This window comes from Pholcus phalangioides, unplaced genomic scaffold (assembly GCF_987345545.1).
Source record: "Pholcus phalangioides strain wild (caught in Gottingen) unplaced genomic scaffold, Ppha-v1.0 ptg000043l_1, whole genome shotgun sequence".
Lineage (NCBI taxonomy): Eukaryota > Metazoa > Arthropoda > Arachnida > Araneae > Pholcidae > Pholcus > Pholcus phalangioides.
This window is the reverse complement of record NW_028301629.1, coordinates 3159767-3179695: the sequence shown is the minus strand read 5'-3', so window position 1 is coordinate 3179695 and position 19929 is coordinate 3159767. Positions and strand designations below refer to the sequence as shown.

The 19929-nt window shown below is 34.8% G+C and overlaps 1 protein-coding gene across 1 annotated transcript; it reads left to right on the top strand.

Annotated features, from left to right (window-relative positions):
* Positions 1 to 1610: 1610 nt before the first annotated feature.
* Positions 1611 to 13857, top strand: LOC149063796 (uncharacterized). The gene is made up of 3 exons (XM_089255632.1): positions 1611 to 1980; positions 3638 to 3904; positions 9225 to 13857. Exon 3 carries the CDS (start codon positions 11828 to 11830, stop codon positions 12839 to 12841), a length of 1014 nt encoding a protein of 337 aa, XP_089111758.1. The 5' UTR covers positions 1611 to 1980; positions 3638 to 3904; positions 9225 to 11827; the 3' UTR covers positions 12842 to 13857.
* The last annotated feature ends 6072 nt before the right edge of the window (positions 13858 to 19929 follow it).

Genomic DNA, 19929 nt, shown 5'->3' with positions numbered 1-19929 from the left:
GCGACTAGATGCTTGGTCACCCGGGGCAAGTGCGCATCTTGGCGCCCCCCCCCCCGCTTGTAATGTTGAAGGAGAGGTTTGAGATTAAAATTTGCGCCCTCTCTATTCCAGCGCCTGGGGCACGAGACCCGCCTGCTCCCCGACCCCTAATTGCGGCCTTGTACAGGGGCCTATCAAAATCCCTGGCTCTAAAGGGGAATGCCTCGCAGGCGCGGGATCGTCCCGTATTTTACGGAACAGATAATTTTTCCCCGTATCATTCGGCTTTTGGGAGAGGCGGTCGTTTCCATCGCCCACTATAGGTACACGCCTGAGCGAAGGCAGACATCTTCAGCTGCGGATGAACAGAGGCAAACATCTTCAGCTGCGGATGAGCAGAGGCAAACATCTTCAGCTGTGATAGATGAAGTTGAGGCAGAAATCTTCAGCTACGAATGAAGCCGGGGCACGAGATCCACCTGCTCCCCCCCCCCCCTATAGTTGCGACCCTGGCCAGGGCCATATACTATATAGCCACCCTAAGCTGATGAGCCACGCTAGGAAAAACAGCGTGATTTCGTAACAAGTTTCTACCGACGCGAAATGACCCAGTTCGGTTTACGCGGCGCAGAAAGCCTATTCCTAGGAAAACCCGGTTTTAATTACGTTTTCATATAATTTTACCGTTAGTACAGTGGCGCCATCTCTTTCAAAAGTTTTGAAAAGTAGCGTTATCTAAGAGGTGGTTTCCCCCGTACTCAGTTTTGAATCTGGTAACCCTAACGAAAGACCACATAATTTGTATTTTCACTTATGTGTTCGATCATGCATATTGTCAGAATATTTTTATGGAAAGAAATAATTATATTCTTTCTACAAAAAATAATTTTTTGTAGAAAAAATGTAATTATTCATTTAAAAATATAATTAATCTATTGATTATCACAAATGTACAAATTTTGTACGAAAATTTCATGATAATTTACATGCGTAAGAGTAAGTAAATTATCATGAAAGCTTTCTCCCCCATTTTGATCAATGATTTTTTGGTTCATATTTATTACGAAGTCAATGATATTAATATTCCAAAAAAAACGGATCGCTCTCTCCAGGCTCTCGTTTTTTGTTTTCATCATCGTTTGAGTTGTTAGAAATTTTGAGATTAGATGGCAGCACAAACAGTATATAAATTAAGCCTCAGAGTCTCTGTCGTCTGCTTCTTTCAAGGTTCTTTGTTTCGGATGTCTCCCTGTTATGAAAAATTAACTGAACTTTTACTTTGAATAGTCAGCTCGGTTTATTAGCTTAGCTTGCAAGAAACCAAACAAAGCGACTTTCCCTACATGTCGTCTGCTCATTAAGGCTCATGAGGTTCTTTGTTTTGTGATGTCTCCTTATACTCAGATAAAATAACCGAACTTTTAGTTTAAACATTCAGCTCAGTTTATGAGCTTTGTTCATAAGGAACTGAGTGGAATGAAGAATATAGTTTTTTAGATAGTACTTCTTCACTACATGTGTTACTTTTAAATCCAAAATTAGATGGCAGCACCTACATTATTGATTGAAAGTGAGAAAATTGACCTGTCCTGTGCTCTATGAGCCGTTAAAACCCAAAACGGCTCCGTGATATGATTGACTGCCGATGATGTAACAAAAATGAATGGGTTACCTGCTGCGAGGGATTTGGTGAAGAAAGTGGCAGCGGCAGTACATGGTTGGCGTCGAAATTTCATTTTGTTTATGATTTCCTGCTTTGCTGATCGTACCGCCATTTTTCCCCTCACGTTTTGCGCTTGTTTTTTCTCGGGTTATTAATTCGTAATTGTCATTCCATGACGAAAATAAACGGCCAACAAACAATACATTCTCTTTCGACTACTGTTGATGCGTTCAGAACGTGAAAGCACTCGGCTCAACATTCTTCGCAATCATCTGATTGAAAGCTATTGACATGAAATTGAATGCGAGGAGCATGTATTCTCATCTCATCGATCCTGGGTGAGTTGATTCGTTTGTTAAAATTATTCGTAATAAAGTGTCGAACTTCGATTTAACGAATTGTGTTAAACCGGCATTTCCATACCTTAAATTGAGAAAATTGTTTTATCGGGAGGGGAGTGACATTAATGCAGATATATGCACAGAAACTTCCTAAAATTTCTTAAATCAAGGAAATCATGATACGACCATCATTAAAATTGCTGGGCAGGGGCGTTCTAAGAGCATCACGGGCCCCCAGAGGCGTACGCAGTGCCGGGGGGGGGGGCCTTCCCAAACCGACAAAAAATTATGGGAAAATGAGGGACCCCTACCTGGACAGAAATTGTTGCCTACCAATTGCCATGCTTACTGTCTAATTTAAACCGGATCTCAGTCATGCTGCTCTCGAGGCCCTCAGGCGGGGGGGGGGGGGTGGCACACGCTGGGGTGGTCCCATGCATTAAGATGACACTGGCATCAAAGTTACAGCAGTCTATTTCCTGCATTAGCTAGTATGCCTTAAAAATTAGGAGAGAATCCAGCTTATTGAAATTTGTAGTCTAGTCCATTTCCAGCATGCGGGAAAACCAAGGTTCAATGAGGATATCGTGATACATTTAAAAAATTGATTTCAATTTATATTAAATAAATAAGCTAATTAGAATTTAGAGTTTTTCCCACTACAGGAAACGTGGAAGAATTTAGTGATAAGAACGTGGTCGTTATAACGTTTGTTCACTGTATTTCCATTAATTCATTTAATCTACGTAAGCAAATATCTTTAGTATCTGACATATTTCTTAAATTATACGTTTGTTGCGTGGAAAGCAAACACAAAGCTAAAACATTTTTTTTTTATTCACCCCACCATGAAATCGCCATTGGCAACAACTTTATGATAATGACGAAGTCAATGATATTAATATTCCAAAAAAAACGGATCGCTCTCTCCAGGCTCTCGTTTTTGTTTTCATCATCGTTTGAGTTGTTAGAAATTTTGAGATTAGATGGCAGCACAAACAGTATATAAATTAAGTCTCAGAGTCTCTGTCGTCTGCAGGCGGGTCTCGCGCCCCAGGCGCTGGAATAGAGAGGGCGCAAATTTTAATCTCAAACCTGTCCTTCAACATTACAAGGGGGGGAGGCGCCAAGATGTGCACTTGCCCCGGGTGACCAAGCATCTAGTTGTGGCCCTGAACGTCAGAGAGCAGCAGTTCCACATACACACGGTTTACAACGGTGAACTGATTGTGGATTAGGAGCACAAGTTCTTATTACTGTCCCATTTTGGTCTAAATATTATAATGACTGAAAATGGAAATTACGCCGGAACCTTAACTCTTTAAGCGGTTTTTAAAGTTTTCCTGATGTGCATCGCAATTGCCACTTATGTTTATAAAAGTGTACTAAACGAACTTGAGATATTTCGGGGTGACCAAAATAAAGTAGATCAAGTCATCTCAAGATTGCCGCTGTAAGGGTTTACTGTGATTTTTGTGGGGCCAAGTGTGATTTTGCTGCTCCCACCACTAGAATTTGATTAATGATTTTGCAACTGTGTTTTTTTTCCGATGTAAAATTAGCAGCCCTTCTGAATTTTGTTGCCCCCCCCCCCCTTAGTTCTGGCCCTGAGTTGTGTTTCTGAAATACGTATTGTGATTTTATTTTTTTGTAGATCTTGATCTTTGGAAAGGCAGTCTAAATATTTCTATCAAAAGCAGCATCAGAATGATACAAAATGAATGTGGAAGACCTTTGTCCATAGGTCAGGAAATTTCACCAGCAGATGCACTAGCCATAGAGGTTGCAAAAGTCAGTGTAGCGGAAAGGTGAATGTCTAGTGTCCTGCTGAAATAATATATTATTTGAAAGTTCAGGAATCAAAGTACAGCACTGGCAAAGTCACTTTGGGCAAACCTTTGGCTCTTACCAAAGCAGAGAGGTAAGAAATTGTGATTCTTCCCCCTTCCTTAATGCATCTTATCTAGTTATTGAGCTTATACCTCTATATTTAATGACATGTTGGTAGCAATGAAGTCATTAACACGCTAACCTACATTTTTCTATATTCAATTGTGCCTTTTTTTTTCAAAAATGTTATAGCCATGAAAACTACAGAAACAATCTAAAAATCAATGTTATATTAGAAATAGTACCATGGGCCCCCTCCACCAGGGGCAGCTCAAGCTTAACTGCGGCCTGGGCTCAAAGCCTTGTGTGCTGCCCCTAAAGAAAACTTGCGAGAGAGGCTGACATTAGGGTTTTTAAATTCCTGACATTTTTGAGCCTCCGGGAGCAGGATATCGTATTTCCAGACAATTTGGGAAATCACTTATTTACAGTGGAACCCTGTTTATATAACTAATTTATAATACTTTCTCATTTATATTACGTTTAGGTTAGCCTCAATTATTCTCTATACTTTTTTTAAAAAAAAGTTATATTTCATTTATGCATCATATAACTTCAACTACACTGTTTTCACTCCAATTTGAATCCCAAATTTTGGCAAAAGTATCATTTCACTCAATTGATGTACATGGGAATTTTTTGAAATCTCACTTAACATATCGTGTATTTAAAACACTGCAATTAGACAAATACTTAGATTTTTATACACCTTAGGTTTTGGTTTATGACACTTAACAATAAATGGCAAAATATAATAAAATTTTGCAATGATACAGTCAATAGATTTTTAGAAATTGTGTTTTAAACCAAAGTAAAATGTCAGAAATAGCATTCTTCATAAAACACCATTAAAATTTTCATTCACAGATTACTTGATGTAAGAACCAGGGTTGGGTTTTTGACATAAGTGTCAAAAACTGATTTGAACCGTCAAAATCTTAAATGAATGCTTTTGGATAATGTTTTGAACACAATACCAGGTGTACAAGTATGAAATGCGGATTTTTTTTTTTTAAAACACGTTAAATTCGGAAGAATGATAAAAAGTGCTTTATTCAAAGTATGCTCCATTGCTTGTTATACATTTCCCCCATCTTTCCTGAAATTTGTGAATATCATGCCAGTAAAAATCTTCCCCTTTTGCTGCGAACTATTCATCGAGCTATTTTTTCACATCTTCGTACGAACCAAAGCGCTGCTCAGAAAGTGTGTGCCCCATCAATGCAAACAAGTGGTAATCGGAAGGAGCCAAGTCTGGTGAGTAAGTCGCATAGGGTAGAACTTCCAGCTGAGTGCTCCCAACGTGCCGCGAACCGCTTTTGCCGTATGTGATGGAGCATTGAACATTGTCAAGGAGCATTTCACATTGTCATGGGGCATTGCGACTTGTTGACTAACGCCCAATTGCTCTGCGAGTTCTTTTTGTGTCTGTGTAGTATCATCTTCGTCCAACAATGCTTCCAATTCCACATCTTTTTTTTTGGCGGTTTTCCATGTTCCTTGTCTGCAACATCGAAGTTGCCACTTTTGAAACACCGAAACCATCATTCACCCATTATCTTGCGATGGAGCATGTTCACCAAAAGCTTCTCAAAGTAATCGGTATGATTCAGCGGCAGTTTTCTTCAAATGAAAACAAAAAAATTAATGCTGTCTGCGAATGCTCTTTGTTCAGTATAACTTTCGACATATTGAACACAACAATACAACACTATGCACACACTTTTCCAATTTATCACTCGTGCACATCTGACACTTGTTGATGACACAACAAAATGGCGCAGTGTCAAATCTTTATAGCACAAACTGCATTGGTGCACCATCTGTTTTCTGAAATCCACATTTCATACTTGTACACCTGGTAAGTATATAACATTATGAAAAACACTTTCATATGTTTCATTTTATGTATAATACTGATTACCTGTGTTCAATTTGCTTAGCAAAGTGGAGCTGTTTATTCAAAATATGTGTGATAGGAGATCAGGGATAGGTTTCTTACCTCAGAAATTAGCTCTGTATTAAAACAGTCAAAAACTTACTGATGTCAAATAGTTTTTGTTAACCTGATAGATAGGTTGAATAACAAAACACTTTTATGTAGATTAACATGTTTTTATATTTTGAATTATAATTACTGAGCACAAAATATCTATTTTGATATTTTAAATTTTCTGATCTACCCACAAAATTTTATTCCATATAAAATTTCTCGTGTGGCATCTGTTAATACACTAATTGTGCTCATTTATTCTCACCTAAAAATTTCATATAAATCCAGAGTTTTAACAAGTATTTTTAATCAAAGAACTGGCAGGACATGATACCCATTGCATATTTAGATACAGCTTCAGTCAAAATAACCATTACATTATAAATGCTAGTAAATATAGGCCATATCATAGTAAAAAAACTTACTCATGCACTAAGCTACAAGAGTTTCTTAAGCATCATATACAAGCCAGCACTGTCAAATTAGAGAAAATTTTAGTCCTACAATTTATTATTTTGATTGCTAGATATATTCTAATGTTATGCACAATAAGGGTATCGCTTTGAGTATCAGTGATTATTTAGGTAATTTAATAATAACAGAAAACAACATTACATATATGATGTAAAAGAACTTTTTTAAATACCTCTCTGTTATGAAAAGAGTACAGCAGATGATTTATATCAATACACCAGACTTGCCAACTCTCCGGATTTAGGCGGGAGACTCCAGATTTTTCATCCTTCCTCCCGCTCTCCGGATTTTGGCAGAAAATTAGCTTTCACGTTGTCGTGACGTCGATGACTGCTGTCGTCGTTAGGGAAAACACCTATAGAGGACAGCCGTGGTCATTTTCATCGAGCAGCCGTAAAAAAGTCTTGGTGACCGCATTTAAGCAACTAGCAAAGACGTGACTTTGTTTATGTAGCGTTTATCGGCAATCTATCAGGGGCATGACCTTGGTTGCCGAAATTCCTGTATAATCGTTGTTGTATCCCATTAACAACCGTGTAGTAAACACAGGTTTTTTCGTTAGCAGCTTTGTATTTTGAAGTTTTTAAATTGTTTCCTCCGATTAAATATGCCTTTGGAAAGAAAATATAAAACTTTAAGCAATGTAAAGCTAAATGCAAAGCTTTTAAGAGTTCATATACCCGAGATTATCAATCACTGATAGCATCCACGAAAGGAAACTTATGTTTTATGAACAGTATATACAAATACAGCGCCACAACAGGCAAAATGCCCAACGAGGTGGCTGAGAAAAATGTAGAGATGCTATGTAGATGTGATTTATCTATTCTGCATGGAAAGACTGGCATGGAATTATAAATCTGGTGGGGGGGGGGAGGAAATGGCACTTTTCTTAATTGAATTTTTTTAAAAAAATCGAAAAAAAAATTTTTTTGCATTTTTTTTTGGTCGAGTCTATGTGTCTGGGGGGGGGAAGAACCTCCGGATTTCTGGATTCCAAAAGTTGGCACGTCTGCAATACACATACTTATATATATGCAGTTAAAGAAATTTTGGAGGATCAAGAATATCATCTTGGATTGAAGAATATTAAATCATTCCATAGTTTTTCGTTCAGCATTTATGCTATGCTTTATTAAAAAGTGTATATTTATTAAAAGTGTATTTGTAAGAAAGAAAACATATATTGTCCTAAATAATTCTTTAGAGTAGAAAGTTATTTTACAACCATATTAAGTATTTATTCTTTGTATAACAGTCACTTTGAACATTACATGTAATTAACATGGGCATTTCCAATGAGAATTTTTAAAATTGAAAAGCAATATTTGAGGTTTTTGATGTGAATGTTTAAACTGTCAAAAACTTGCCAATCCTGGTAAAAATGCAACTCTAAAGTGGGCTTAGCTTCGGTTCTAAGCGTCAAAGGCCTGGTTTGGAATCACAAAAAATGGGGCTTTCATGAAAAATGAAGAAAAAAACAAACCAATATTTTTTCTTTCAAAATGAGGACTCGTATAGTTTCTGATAACAATAACCAATTGATAACTATAGCCGAAAGAATCCCAGAAGCCAAATGATGATCTTGAGTTCCTACTTGGTCAAACAGGATACATGAAAACAGGGCAACTCCATTTTACATATAGCTCAGGGCTTGACAAATCTCAGTCGATGTGGTGATTATAAAATAGGTAAATGGTCGCCTGAAATTCATGTGATTGTTAAAAGGGAGTCTAAGGGTGGCACAAAATGAGGAGTTATTTTGTCTCTGAAAAGTCGAAAAACATTATTTAGGACTGTTTTGAGGAAAAATCATGCTGGGTTTTTTTTCCCTTTAAGCTAAAATCTTTTTTTTTTTATTTCCGTCATGTGTTTAATTTATGTACTGTATGTGTTCCATAGATCCCTCGAGACAGTCTTTCAAGCAAAAACTGGATTTGGATAATTGACTGAGAATTTGACGTTTTTTTTTTTATCTTACCTTTTGTGTGCCGGCATTGCCGGAAGTTCATTACAAAAGCAGCTTCCCACGTCCATGGATTATAGCAGCTAATAATATTCAGATAGCCTATTGATGTCATGTGCAAGCAAAAATCATCATCCAGAATACAGAAATGTTTGTCAATGGGGGGGGGGGGGTGTTACATTTTTTAATCTCCTACAAAAGTATGGTTAAACCTCAGCTTCTAAATGGAAAAAAAAAAATAACAAAAGCCGTAAGTCCTGATAACTATCAATGAACTTTTGCCTATGTTACAATATTGGTCCATTCTATATTTTATATTAGTGATTGATAGCAATATCCAAATGATAGCATTATGCATGATTTCAATAAACCGTGTCTACTGTATTGTGTAAGAAGAATTTTGGCCTCCTCCGATACCCTCCACCTCCCTTGTCAGCAAAATTTTAATTATATTATAATAATGATTTCAAATATTTTCAGAAAAAAAATATTACAAAAGAAAACACCTTTTACGTGCTATTGTAATCATTTTCAATTAATTTAAATCATTTTTTTAAAGGTTGGTAACTCCTAAAGTTTTTCTGTAGGAAATTCCTTGCTTCCCCCCCCCCCCTCAGAAGTCAATTCTGTTCAAGTGTATTGTAGCGCATTTTCTGTTCCATGCTTGATGCTAAGGTGAAAATGAGGTTTCACCTGTTCTGCCGTCTTTTTAAAACTATCCCATCTCTTTTGGAACACCATCTGTTTGCTCACCGTCCTTGCTTGAGTTAAAAACCTATTCCCAGCATCAGTCCTCGCTTGGGAAATTTCCCTGTTGTGGCCTTTCAGTTTGTATTTGTATTATTAATTGTTAAATGAATGTTTTTTCATCATAACTGCTTGTCTAGTATTTTACAATTGTTTTCATTCTCTTTTCAGATAAAATGAAAGCTGGGGTCTTTCTCCACAAAACACTAGATGATATCAGAGGTTCATTAGTTTCAGTTCTGGAAAGGAAACATTTAATCACCAAAAAGACAACATTCAAAAGGAGTTTGACACTTTTATGCTAAGAAAGTAGAAATGATCGAAAGTTTAGAAAGTCCTTTGCATGTGCATAGTGGCTGCAATCATACGTATTGTAAATGAACATTAGTTGATATTTTTTCATCAATAAATACTTCAATTTCAATTTATTTTGTGATTTATTTATAAAAATGATGTGAAATTTCCATTGAACTCTCAAGACTTGCTAGGATTTGGAGCAGAGGTGCTTTTGAACTTTTTGTAAACAAGTCTGAATCCTATCCTTTGTTACTGTATTCACTAGCTTATGAATTTTGATATTCAAGAAGTGGAAAGATATTTTGTATAACATTGAATTTTGAAAATATAAAGGTATTTGGATATTGCTTTTTTGGCAATAATGGTAGCCTATACAAAAAAAATGTTATTACCCTTTCAGACCTTGAATTCAATGATAACACACCTACAATCCTTGAAGTCAGGGCTGAACCATAGCCCATTAAACAATTAAGGCCCTCCAACTCAGAGCGTCACGTGACTTGACGTCATTTTACCCGTCCCAGTGTCCGGTAGCTGCTTGTGGGAAGGAAGACAACATTCGCCATGTATAGTAGTACTAAATAGATAGCTCCGGGGTGATTTTTTCCTTCGTTTTTTAAAAATGCCTGACCGTTATTTCGTGACTTCTTGCCATTCCAATTACGATGGAACTACGGAATACTTTTCCGTGTTCCAATTTCCGAAGGAAAAAAAATTGAAAGATTTGGATCAAGAAGATTCCTAGGAATGACTTATTGCCAACACACCGTAGTGTAGTATGTGAAAGACATTTCGCAGAAGAATGCATCGTACGCTTCGATGAATTTATTTCTCATGGTGAAGTTAAAAAGACGTCGTCCAAAACTGAAAGTGGGATCTGTGACGACCATCTTTCCCGGTTGCCCATCATATTTATCTACCACTACTACTCAACCTAGAGACAGTAAACTGAGAAAAGCTGACAAAACCAATCTCAGCAAATTTGTTTGTAATGATAAAATTGCGAGTTTTGAAGATTTCAATTCTACATTCTCCAGCAAGATCCAAGTGCCAGATAATGTTTTGGTGTTCAAAACCAGTGAGTCGTGTTTGCATCTTATTTATGTGCTTCAATGACATACCAAAAGTAAAAAAAAGTATAAAAGTATCGTCATCTTTAAATGTGCAGATCTTTGTCGGAGAAAATAATTGGATGACAAACTTTATTGCCATTTGTTAAATGATGGAAAACTTTCTTTTTGGAGTCAATTAGAAAATTTACTTTCAATTGTGACGAGTAGCCAGGTGAACTATGCTGAACCGAATAGGTATGAAGCAGCATTAGAAAGTCTCCAACTCCTAGCTTCTGAGAATACAGATAATCCAAAAAATCGCCATATCAAGTTTCTATATGAACAGCTCTTGTTGTATTCAAAAGATAAACACGGCCACAGGTACAGTACTGATGTATATTATTTTGCTTCCAATCTGTACACTGTATCTCCAGCATGCTATAAAGCACTGTTAAATTCTGATGTTTTAACACTGCCATGCATTAGCTCTCTTAAAAAATTGATGAATGTTTTAAGTTTGAATGGTTCCCCAATTAATAAGGATAATATTGACTATGTCACATTAAAATGTCAAAAGCTTGGAGACGAAGAAAGGTTGGTGAACCTACTAATAGATGAGATTCACGTGAAGCCAAAAGTGTGTTTCAAAGGCAAAAAAATCATGGGTTATGCTGAAAATGAAAAAAATAAAGAAGCCACCTCTGTGCAAGCATTCATGATAGCATCAGTTTTTTCCTCCTACAAAGAGATTACAGCTCTTGTGCCTGTATGTAAAATGTCTGCAGAAGATCTATATTTACTTGTTAAACAAGCTCTGGAATTACTTTTAAGAGCTGGTTTTGAAGTCTGTGCCCTTGTTTCAGATAACAGTGTAAATAGAAAGATGTTTATAGCATTGGCTAATCTTGAGAACTCCACATATGTAAAAAAAATACCACCTACAGTTATTGCCGACCCAATAAATGGAGCTGACCTCTTACTTTTTGATGCAGTGCATATACTGAAATGCATAAGAAACAATTGGCTAAACCAATTAAATGCTGACAAAACATTTGTTTGTCCAGATCCTTCTGGAGAAAAAGAACTAATTAAACCTCGCTTTGGATTATTAAGAAAAATTTATAATGAGGAAAAATCATGGACTATAAAATATGCATTCAAATTGAATGTCAAGTCATTGTATCCGACAAGCATGGAGCGACAAAATGTTCTTCCCGCAGTGAACATATTTCATGAATCATATTGTGCAGCTCTGCAAAGACTTTCAGAGAAACCTAATTCTGGAATCAAGTAGATGACACCATAAAGTTCTTGAAATATGTGAAATGATGGTGGGATATTTTAAATGTATCTCATCAAAACAAAGGCGTCCATACAAGAAATGAGAACTCCTTTTCTCTAACAGCTGAGGATGCTGAAAATTTCATGTTTCTTTCCTCTTTTGCTGAATGGGCCACAAAATTGCAAAACATGAAATTGAAAGCCAGACATGGTTGCCTTTCTCAAGAAACCTTTCTTGCACTCATTCACACCACTTCAACAATCATAGATGTATCCAATCGATTGCTAAAAGATGGTGCTAAGTATGTCCTGACAACAAAATTCCACACTGATGCACTCGAATTCAGGTTTTCCCAATATCTGCAGTTGTCAGGTGCAAATTACCATGTTTCCCTTCAACAGGTCCTGGAATCTGAGAGAAAGCTTCGTGTGAAGTCAATGTTGAAATTTCATTCCCACAAATATGGAGAAACGTCATTGACATTATTCTTCAGTGAATTCACTAGTGATTCTAAAATGAATGAAACTGACGTTTCTTCTTTTTCACAGGTTGTTGAAGAAGTAGACATGAAAAATGTGACAAATTGTGAATCAGACATAATAACATATATTGCTGTTTACTGTGTTCACAAATTGAAATTGACTTGCAACTCATGCAAGGAATTTTTTTCAGGCTCTTTTGATTTGAGTATTGATTTCAATTTGGCACTTTTGCCTTCCGCCATGGAAAGAGAAATTCACTCTGGTTACTTAGACATGATAAATAGAGGAGGAATGAAAATTCCTTCTGCTGATATTGTATTTTCTCTTTCTGTTTGTTATGTAATTTTTGAAAACCTTATATCTTCCCGATATGAGAAAGCATTTCTTTCATGTGACATCAAACAGCATTCAGTTTTAGTCAAATTGACTGAATTATATTTGAAAGAATGCCTGATTGTTGACTTGGGGGGAACTTGCCCAGAATGCAATTTTTGTTTCTTTGATGGGATTTCTAAAATCATCAAGAACTTTGCCAATGTTTGTTTGAATAACTATACAAAAAATAAAAACAATGATGCTACATTTGATAAGTTAAAGGCAAAGAAGTCTGGAAAAGCAACTGCATCTTCTTGCTCAAAAGGTCAAAAAAGAAAAATACAAATATATGTAACTTGATCACTTAATGATTACATTTTGATCACACACAAAACTTTAGATCAGTTTTTATCTGCAAATGTATATATATGTGTGTGAATACCTAATTATAATTTTTATATTAACGAATATTGATGAACATGTGTGCAAGCTACAATTTGGAAAAAAAAATTGTAGACAAAAAGAAACGTGATCTTAATTTCCTCATCCACAACGTAATATGTACTTGCTCTACAATATACATGTGCATATATAAATATTTGTACAGTTAATGATAACTTAGAATTTAGTTAGTTTTTATCTGCAAATGTGTATCTGTAAATATCTAATTATAGTTTTTATATTGATGGACATATGTACAAGCTACAATTTGGAAAAGAAATATTGTAGACCAAAATTAACCTGATCTTAATTTCCCCATTTCAACCTAATGTGTACTTGCTCTACAGCATTAATGTGCATATGTAAATATGCATATAGTTAATGATAATTTAGAATTTAGTTAGTTTTTATCTGCAAATGTGTATATATATATATATGTGAATACCTAATTATAATTTTTATATTAACGAATATTGATGAACATGTGTGCAAGCTACACTTTGGAAAAGAAAAATTGTAGATAGAAAAGAAACTTGATCTGAATTACTTCATCTACAAAGTAAATGTGTTCATGTGTTTTTATTTGTAAATGTATATAGGTAAATTTTTATTTTTATGTAAATATATCTAATTAAGGTTTTTTATTAACGAGCATGTAAGAAAGCTTACAATTTGGAAAAGAAAGATTGTAGGTGAAAAAAACTTGATTGGAATCAATCTACAACGTAAATGTGTACATGTAAATATATGTATATTTAATTATAATTAAGAATTTTATATATCTCTATATGTAGAATTTATGTATCTAAGTATTCACATATGTAAACAGTAATTATCTAATGATAGTGAGAAACCCAATTTGCAAATGAAAGTTTATATACTGAATGAAATGTGGACTTTTTGCCAATTTCATTCACTATTTTGCATCAAAATTTATTGTTGGAATAAAATTTTGTGTAATATATTCTTCAATGTAAAGAAATAAAAACAGTTTGATGTTTTAAGTGTTAGTTTTTTTTTCTGCAGTTTTTTTCATGGAATTTTTTTTGCAGCTTTTTTTTTAAATAGAGTGATGAACATATTTTGAAATATATTAATAAAATGGGACTAAATTTAGTTTCCAAGGTCAAGAATAATTATGTTAATAAAACTCGGTTGGCCAGTTTCTGCTATTAGGATGAAAAATCTCAAAAAATCAAGTAATTTAAGTTTTATATATATCGAAATAGTTTTTATTTTCTTTAACAGCATATTGTTCTTCATGAATAAATACTATAGAGATAATTTTGACTAAAATGTGTTATAAAATTACGAGTAATCATAGTAGATAATTTTCGTATTAATTTCGCTCAAAAACATTTGCGGATCAAAAATGATGTCATTCCTTAATAAATCTTACTTTATTTTCAAAAAACATTTTTTTAACGGAAAAATATGATAGTTTCTTGATAAAGTGTTAAAAAAAAAATTGGATATATATGTGGGCATTTTCATCCAAAATAAACGGAGTTTCTCAAATTGAAACGAGGGATATTTATTTTTTGTATCGCCTAAGAGAAAGAGCTCCTTGAAAAACCTTCGTATTAGAAGAGCCTTAGCTAAGGGTAAGATGTCTTCATATACGAGCGGAACCATCTGGCATTCTGGTCCTCGCTGAGGTTCAACAGGGTTGCTGCACGAAATCGTCGCTTCGGAAATGACCGCCAAACAGAGGAGACAAAAAATCGCGTCGGTAAATCTGGCATAGCAACCTAACAGAATTCCCCGCGCGCTAAAAATGGGTGGCAAATACGTATGGAAAATTCAATTTGTGGGAGAAATGAGAAATTTCAAGGAACGGATTTTTACTACGGGAAATAAACCACGTTTCACGAAATTATTGGTAAACAACAGGTTGAATTCGTAACAGTTCGTGTGATTACGATCAAGTAATTAATCTTAAACACTAAAGTATATAAAAAAAAAATTCTTATTAACTTTTAACCTTTTTTCAGGTTTTTATTGAAAATAAAATATTCCTATATATCCCCTACCCTTAATTTTAGGATAAAAGTCGGCATACAAAAATATATATAGTCAATTTAGATTACATGAAGAAAATTTCTTCTGGATGTTAAATGATTGTGTGATAAGGATTTGATAAACTACTGCCTCTAGATATTGGAAATTTAGTAAAAAAAATTCTTAAATATTTTAGAATTTTACAGGTTCAATAATGTAAATTGACGAGCTCAATGAGTGAATAAATTTATTTATTAAAAAAATATTCAAACATAATGTACATAACTGATGAAAGTAAGATTTTTCAAATATCATATTCACAATTTCACATATTTTTCTACACTAAGTAATCAATTACTACGCTGCTTTAGAGCACCAGTAAACTTGGAATTACAAAAAAAATATGCTTAAATAATAGAAATATAGTTCGTTTCTTGAAACTGCGTGACCCAACAGCAATTAATCTGGAGAAGAAAAAATTATATATATATATATTCATATTCAAAAGCAATACTTTCAGAGAGCCAAGATAAAAACTCAACAACTGCAAATTGAAAATTACAATTATGCAAAAAATAGTCCACGCGTAAATGGTAAATACCCATATTTCGTTATGTGACCCCAGTAATAGGTCAATACAGGGGCGCAACAAAATACTTTGTCCCCCGGGCAAGCCAGAATTTTGGTATCCCCTTTGGTATCTGGCATGTAGAAACAGTTAAAGGATGAATTCTCTGCACCCCGTCTGGTCCAGCACCTGGGCACCAGACCCACATCCCCCCCCCCCAGTTGCAGCCCTGGGCCAATAATAAGCTAATCTTAAAATCCTAATAAATGTATAAAAGCATCACAACATTAGGGGGTAAATAATCACCAATAAAATAAACACACTAATTCCTTTTAATAAACATATTTGTATGTAGCTAGTATCCTCCGAACCAAGCTTTCTCTCCTCATCTAAGAAGTTAACAAATAAGCAATGATGAGTAAAAATGCAACACAAACTTTTCTTTAAAATATAAAGACACTGAGGCTCTATAATATTATTAGTGTAACTGCATAATGTAATTTTTTCCGACACCACACAGTAATTCATTGTGTACAATAGATAGATGTCGATATGTATAGCAAACTATTTTCAGAATTTTACCATTACTCACGTAAAAATTGAAAAGAATAACATATAAATTACAGGTGACTACAAGATGAAAAAGACAAATATTTAAGATACCAAAAAAGGGTACGAGAAAGACATATTTATGTAAAGATGTTCAGATAAATTTCACTTAGTTTTAGAATCTTTCAAACTTCTCGTATTCAGAGGAATGGATGTGTGAAATGATGTTGGTAGAGTGATAAATAGTTACACTAGTTAGCACTATAGTTAGTGAGTGCAATAGTTAGCACTCACTAAAGTGGGGAAGCCTATTTCATAACTTCAGTACCTAGATTAGTAGTAGTAGCAGCTTGGTTACATTACCAGTTTTAATTATTTCAATTATATTTTCCTAAATAATTATTTGTTTCTTGTTTAGTGAAATTATCCTTCAATTAATTACAATAGAAACAGAAATAAGTGGCATGAATAGAGTTTTCTTTTAACGTAATCTAGGTTGTGCGATGGTAAAGGAAAACACATCAACAATGGGAATATATTGAGCATACAAGAAAGACTGAATTTTTGCTCATGCAACAGTTCATATTTTCAGTGAACATCATTAGTGTGATTACAATCTGGACAATGAATATAAAAACCATTTTCATGAAACAGGGAAAATTTCATAATACATATTTACATGTAGTATTGTTATGTGTGATTAGTTGTGAAAATTCACATGTTCTGATGTTGTGGTAATGGACATCAGAAATAAGTGTCCACCAGTGAATGAGAGAAACCTGATTTTCACGTTTTTCTTACCATCATAATAATGTGTTATGTGCTTGTACGTCTGCATAACGAGATTTGTTGCTGACAGTTGTCGAAAACTCTTTCCTGCCTTCTAAATCTTTTGCACAAGATTTGCAAGATTTGCATTGCTCGTATACTGTGTATTAAGGAGTTCTACCCTTAGCTAGAACTCCTAGAACACGAAGGCGTCTTAGCTAAGGGTAAGACGCCTTCATATACGTGTATTAAGGAGTTCTAGCTAAGGGGAAAGACGGAATATGTGACGTCACACGGAGGAGTTATCTGGCCTTGAATGTCTAGTCGGCCGTGGCCCGGGGGTCTCAAGAGAAAATAGGGCCCTGGCAAAAATTAGGCCTGTTCGAAATTTCGAGAATAATCACGTAAATTTGCCAAGTAGGGCCTCAAAAAAATAACCTGGCTCGGGGCCAAATCATAACAAGACAGCCATGGCCCTTGGATCTTTTTGTCGTGTCCCACCGACCATTTTCAAGAAATGACTGGAAAACATTGAAAATTATTTGACTGGAGCTCACAGACACCGAGATTTTTTTCTACGGTGTTAACAATATTGTGGGATATATAATTTCCAGATTCACAGGTAAAACGCTGTGCATTTCATACATTACCAAGGTTTTCTTAACAAGGTGGGAGACCCCGATGCCCATGGCCCCCCCACAAAGGGGGGGGGCTGGCAGGTCTCTAGCCCTGTGTCCCGGAACAGTTCTCATCATTTTTTGCTTTCACGCTACAAATTAACTACAGAAGGGGCCAGTGAAAAGTCTGACCGAGGGGCCAGTGAAAAGTCTGACCGAGGGGCCCAGCTCCAAGATGATGAACCGTAAGGGCATGCCGATGCCCTTACGGTTTTTAGGGCTCCTTATTTTCAGGACGGAAAAGTCGGCATCAAGAAAAAAAAAAACATACCCAATTACAGAATTTACGGAAATGCTGAAAAACACCTTGATGGAAAACTAGGCTCAAAATTATTCAAAAAAATGATTTCGGAATTAATGAAAGAAATAATTTCAGAATTAATGAAAGAAATAATTTCAGAATTAATGAAAGAAATAATTTCAGAATTAATGAAAGAAATAATTTCAGAATTAATGAAAGAAATAATTTCAGAATTAATGAAAGAAATAATTTTGGAATCAAAATTAAAAAAAAAAATATTTTGGAATTGGTGATAGAAATCGCTTGATAATTAATTAAAAGAATAGTTACATTACAAATGAAAAAGAAATGATAACAGAATTATTGAAAATAAATAATTTCATTTATGGAAGGAAATAATTTTAGAAAGACAGAAACAAATAATCACAGAATCATTTGAAGATAACTTCAAGAATAATTAAAAAAAATAACAATTAATCAAGAAATTTTCAGAATCGGTGAAAGAAATTATTTCAAATCTGATCAAAATTGATAATTAGTGAAAGAAATTTCAACACTGAAGGTCTTCCAATTAATTTTGAGCATCTATTTGGCCCTTCTATTAAGATGGTGGATGGCACAGTATTGTACGCCCATACTGAGTTGGCCTCTAACCTTGACGCGCGAAGGAAGGGTTCATTTTCCAAAGAAGGGAAACGGAGGGAAGGGGGTAAAACTCACTAAAATAGCGCAAAAGATATCAATGGAAAATTCCAACCTGCTCCTTATCCCTGCGTCCATTTTACCGAAAGAAGATAAATGGAATCGCCCATGGTGACGTTTCATGACGTAGCCAGAGATCTTTGTAAAAGATCTTTTATTAAACACTTTTATAGTTTTATCCGGGCTTTAGGCCGGGATTACACTATAAAAGTTTTGTAAAGGTCCTTTTATATAAAACTTGAAAAATTCAACCAATAAGCATCTCGGTTAAATTCGAGAAAATAGAACTGATGATCTTATTGGTTGCATTTTTCAAGTTTTGTAAAAATAAATTTTATCAAATGTTTATAGTGTAATCCCGGCCTTACAATAATAACACTAACTCCTTTAATAAATTCTGTAATTCTGAATTTTTTCATCTACAAAGAAATAATTGTTATTTTTTTGAACTTTCATCATTGTTTTAGAGTTCTGAATTTCCATCAATTGTGAGATTTTTCATTTATATATTCTAAAAGTATTTCTTTTCATTTATTGTTTTATTTTTCACAAATTTCTGAAATTATTTCTTGCATCCATTCCCAATTTTGACAGTCACTCTGGAATAGGCTGACCATATTTTCTCGAGAGAAATACGGGACATCGCCAATTATCGCCAAAAACAACGCCAAAACCAAACAAAGTTGCCAAATATTGTTGAAATTACGGAAAAATCCCAATGGCGGGAAATGATGCAAATTGCAGTGGATTACAATGTATTCCACGAAAGACAAACGTTCAATCAAATGTGGGAGATTAATATTCTCATATATAGTTGTAATTATCGTAAAATAATTTATGAGTTGAAAAATAATGTCAATCTTTGACTTCAATAAAGAATAGAAATTCAAGTTGGCTTCGTGTAAAATACGGGAAAAACCGGGACACTTTTGCCAAAAAGTCGGGACGGCCAAAAAAACAGAAAATACCGGGACTGTCCCGGGAAATGCGAGATGTATGGTCACCGGATACTCTGGAATCATTTCTTGCATTTATTCTGAACTTTCATGATTCTATGATTCTGAACTTTCATGATTCTATGATTCTGAACTTTCATGATTCTATGATTCTGAACTTTCATGATTCTATGATTCTGAACTTTCATGATTCTATGATTCTGAACTTTCATGATTCTATGATTCTGAACTTTCATGATTCTATGATTCTGAATTTTCAATTCTCCTCTACCACAGAATATGTAAAATTCGGGTTTAAGAGGGCCCCGAAATTATCAAGACAACTCTGACCCCGCTATTATTTTCGTACTGGGCCCCGCATCTAGTAAGGGTGGCCCCGGGCCCGGCATTTACGTAAGGTTGAAGATCCCTGTATTACATAAAGGTGTAAATTCATACAAACATATAAATTCGTCCTTTTTTTTCATGTAAGAATGTGTGTGTGTAATTGCGATATTAAAATATTTTTAAATTCCGTCGATTTCTATTATTACGGTAAATTATTA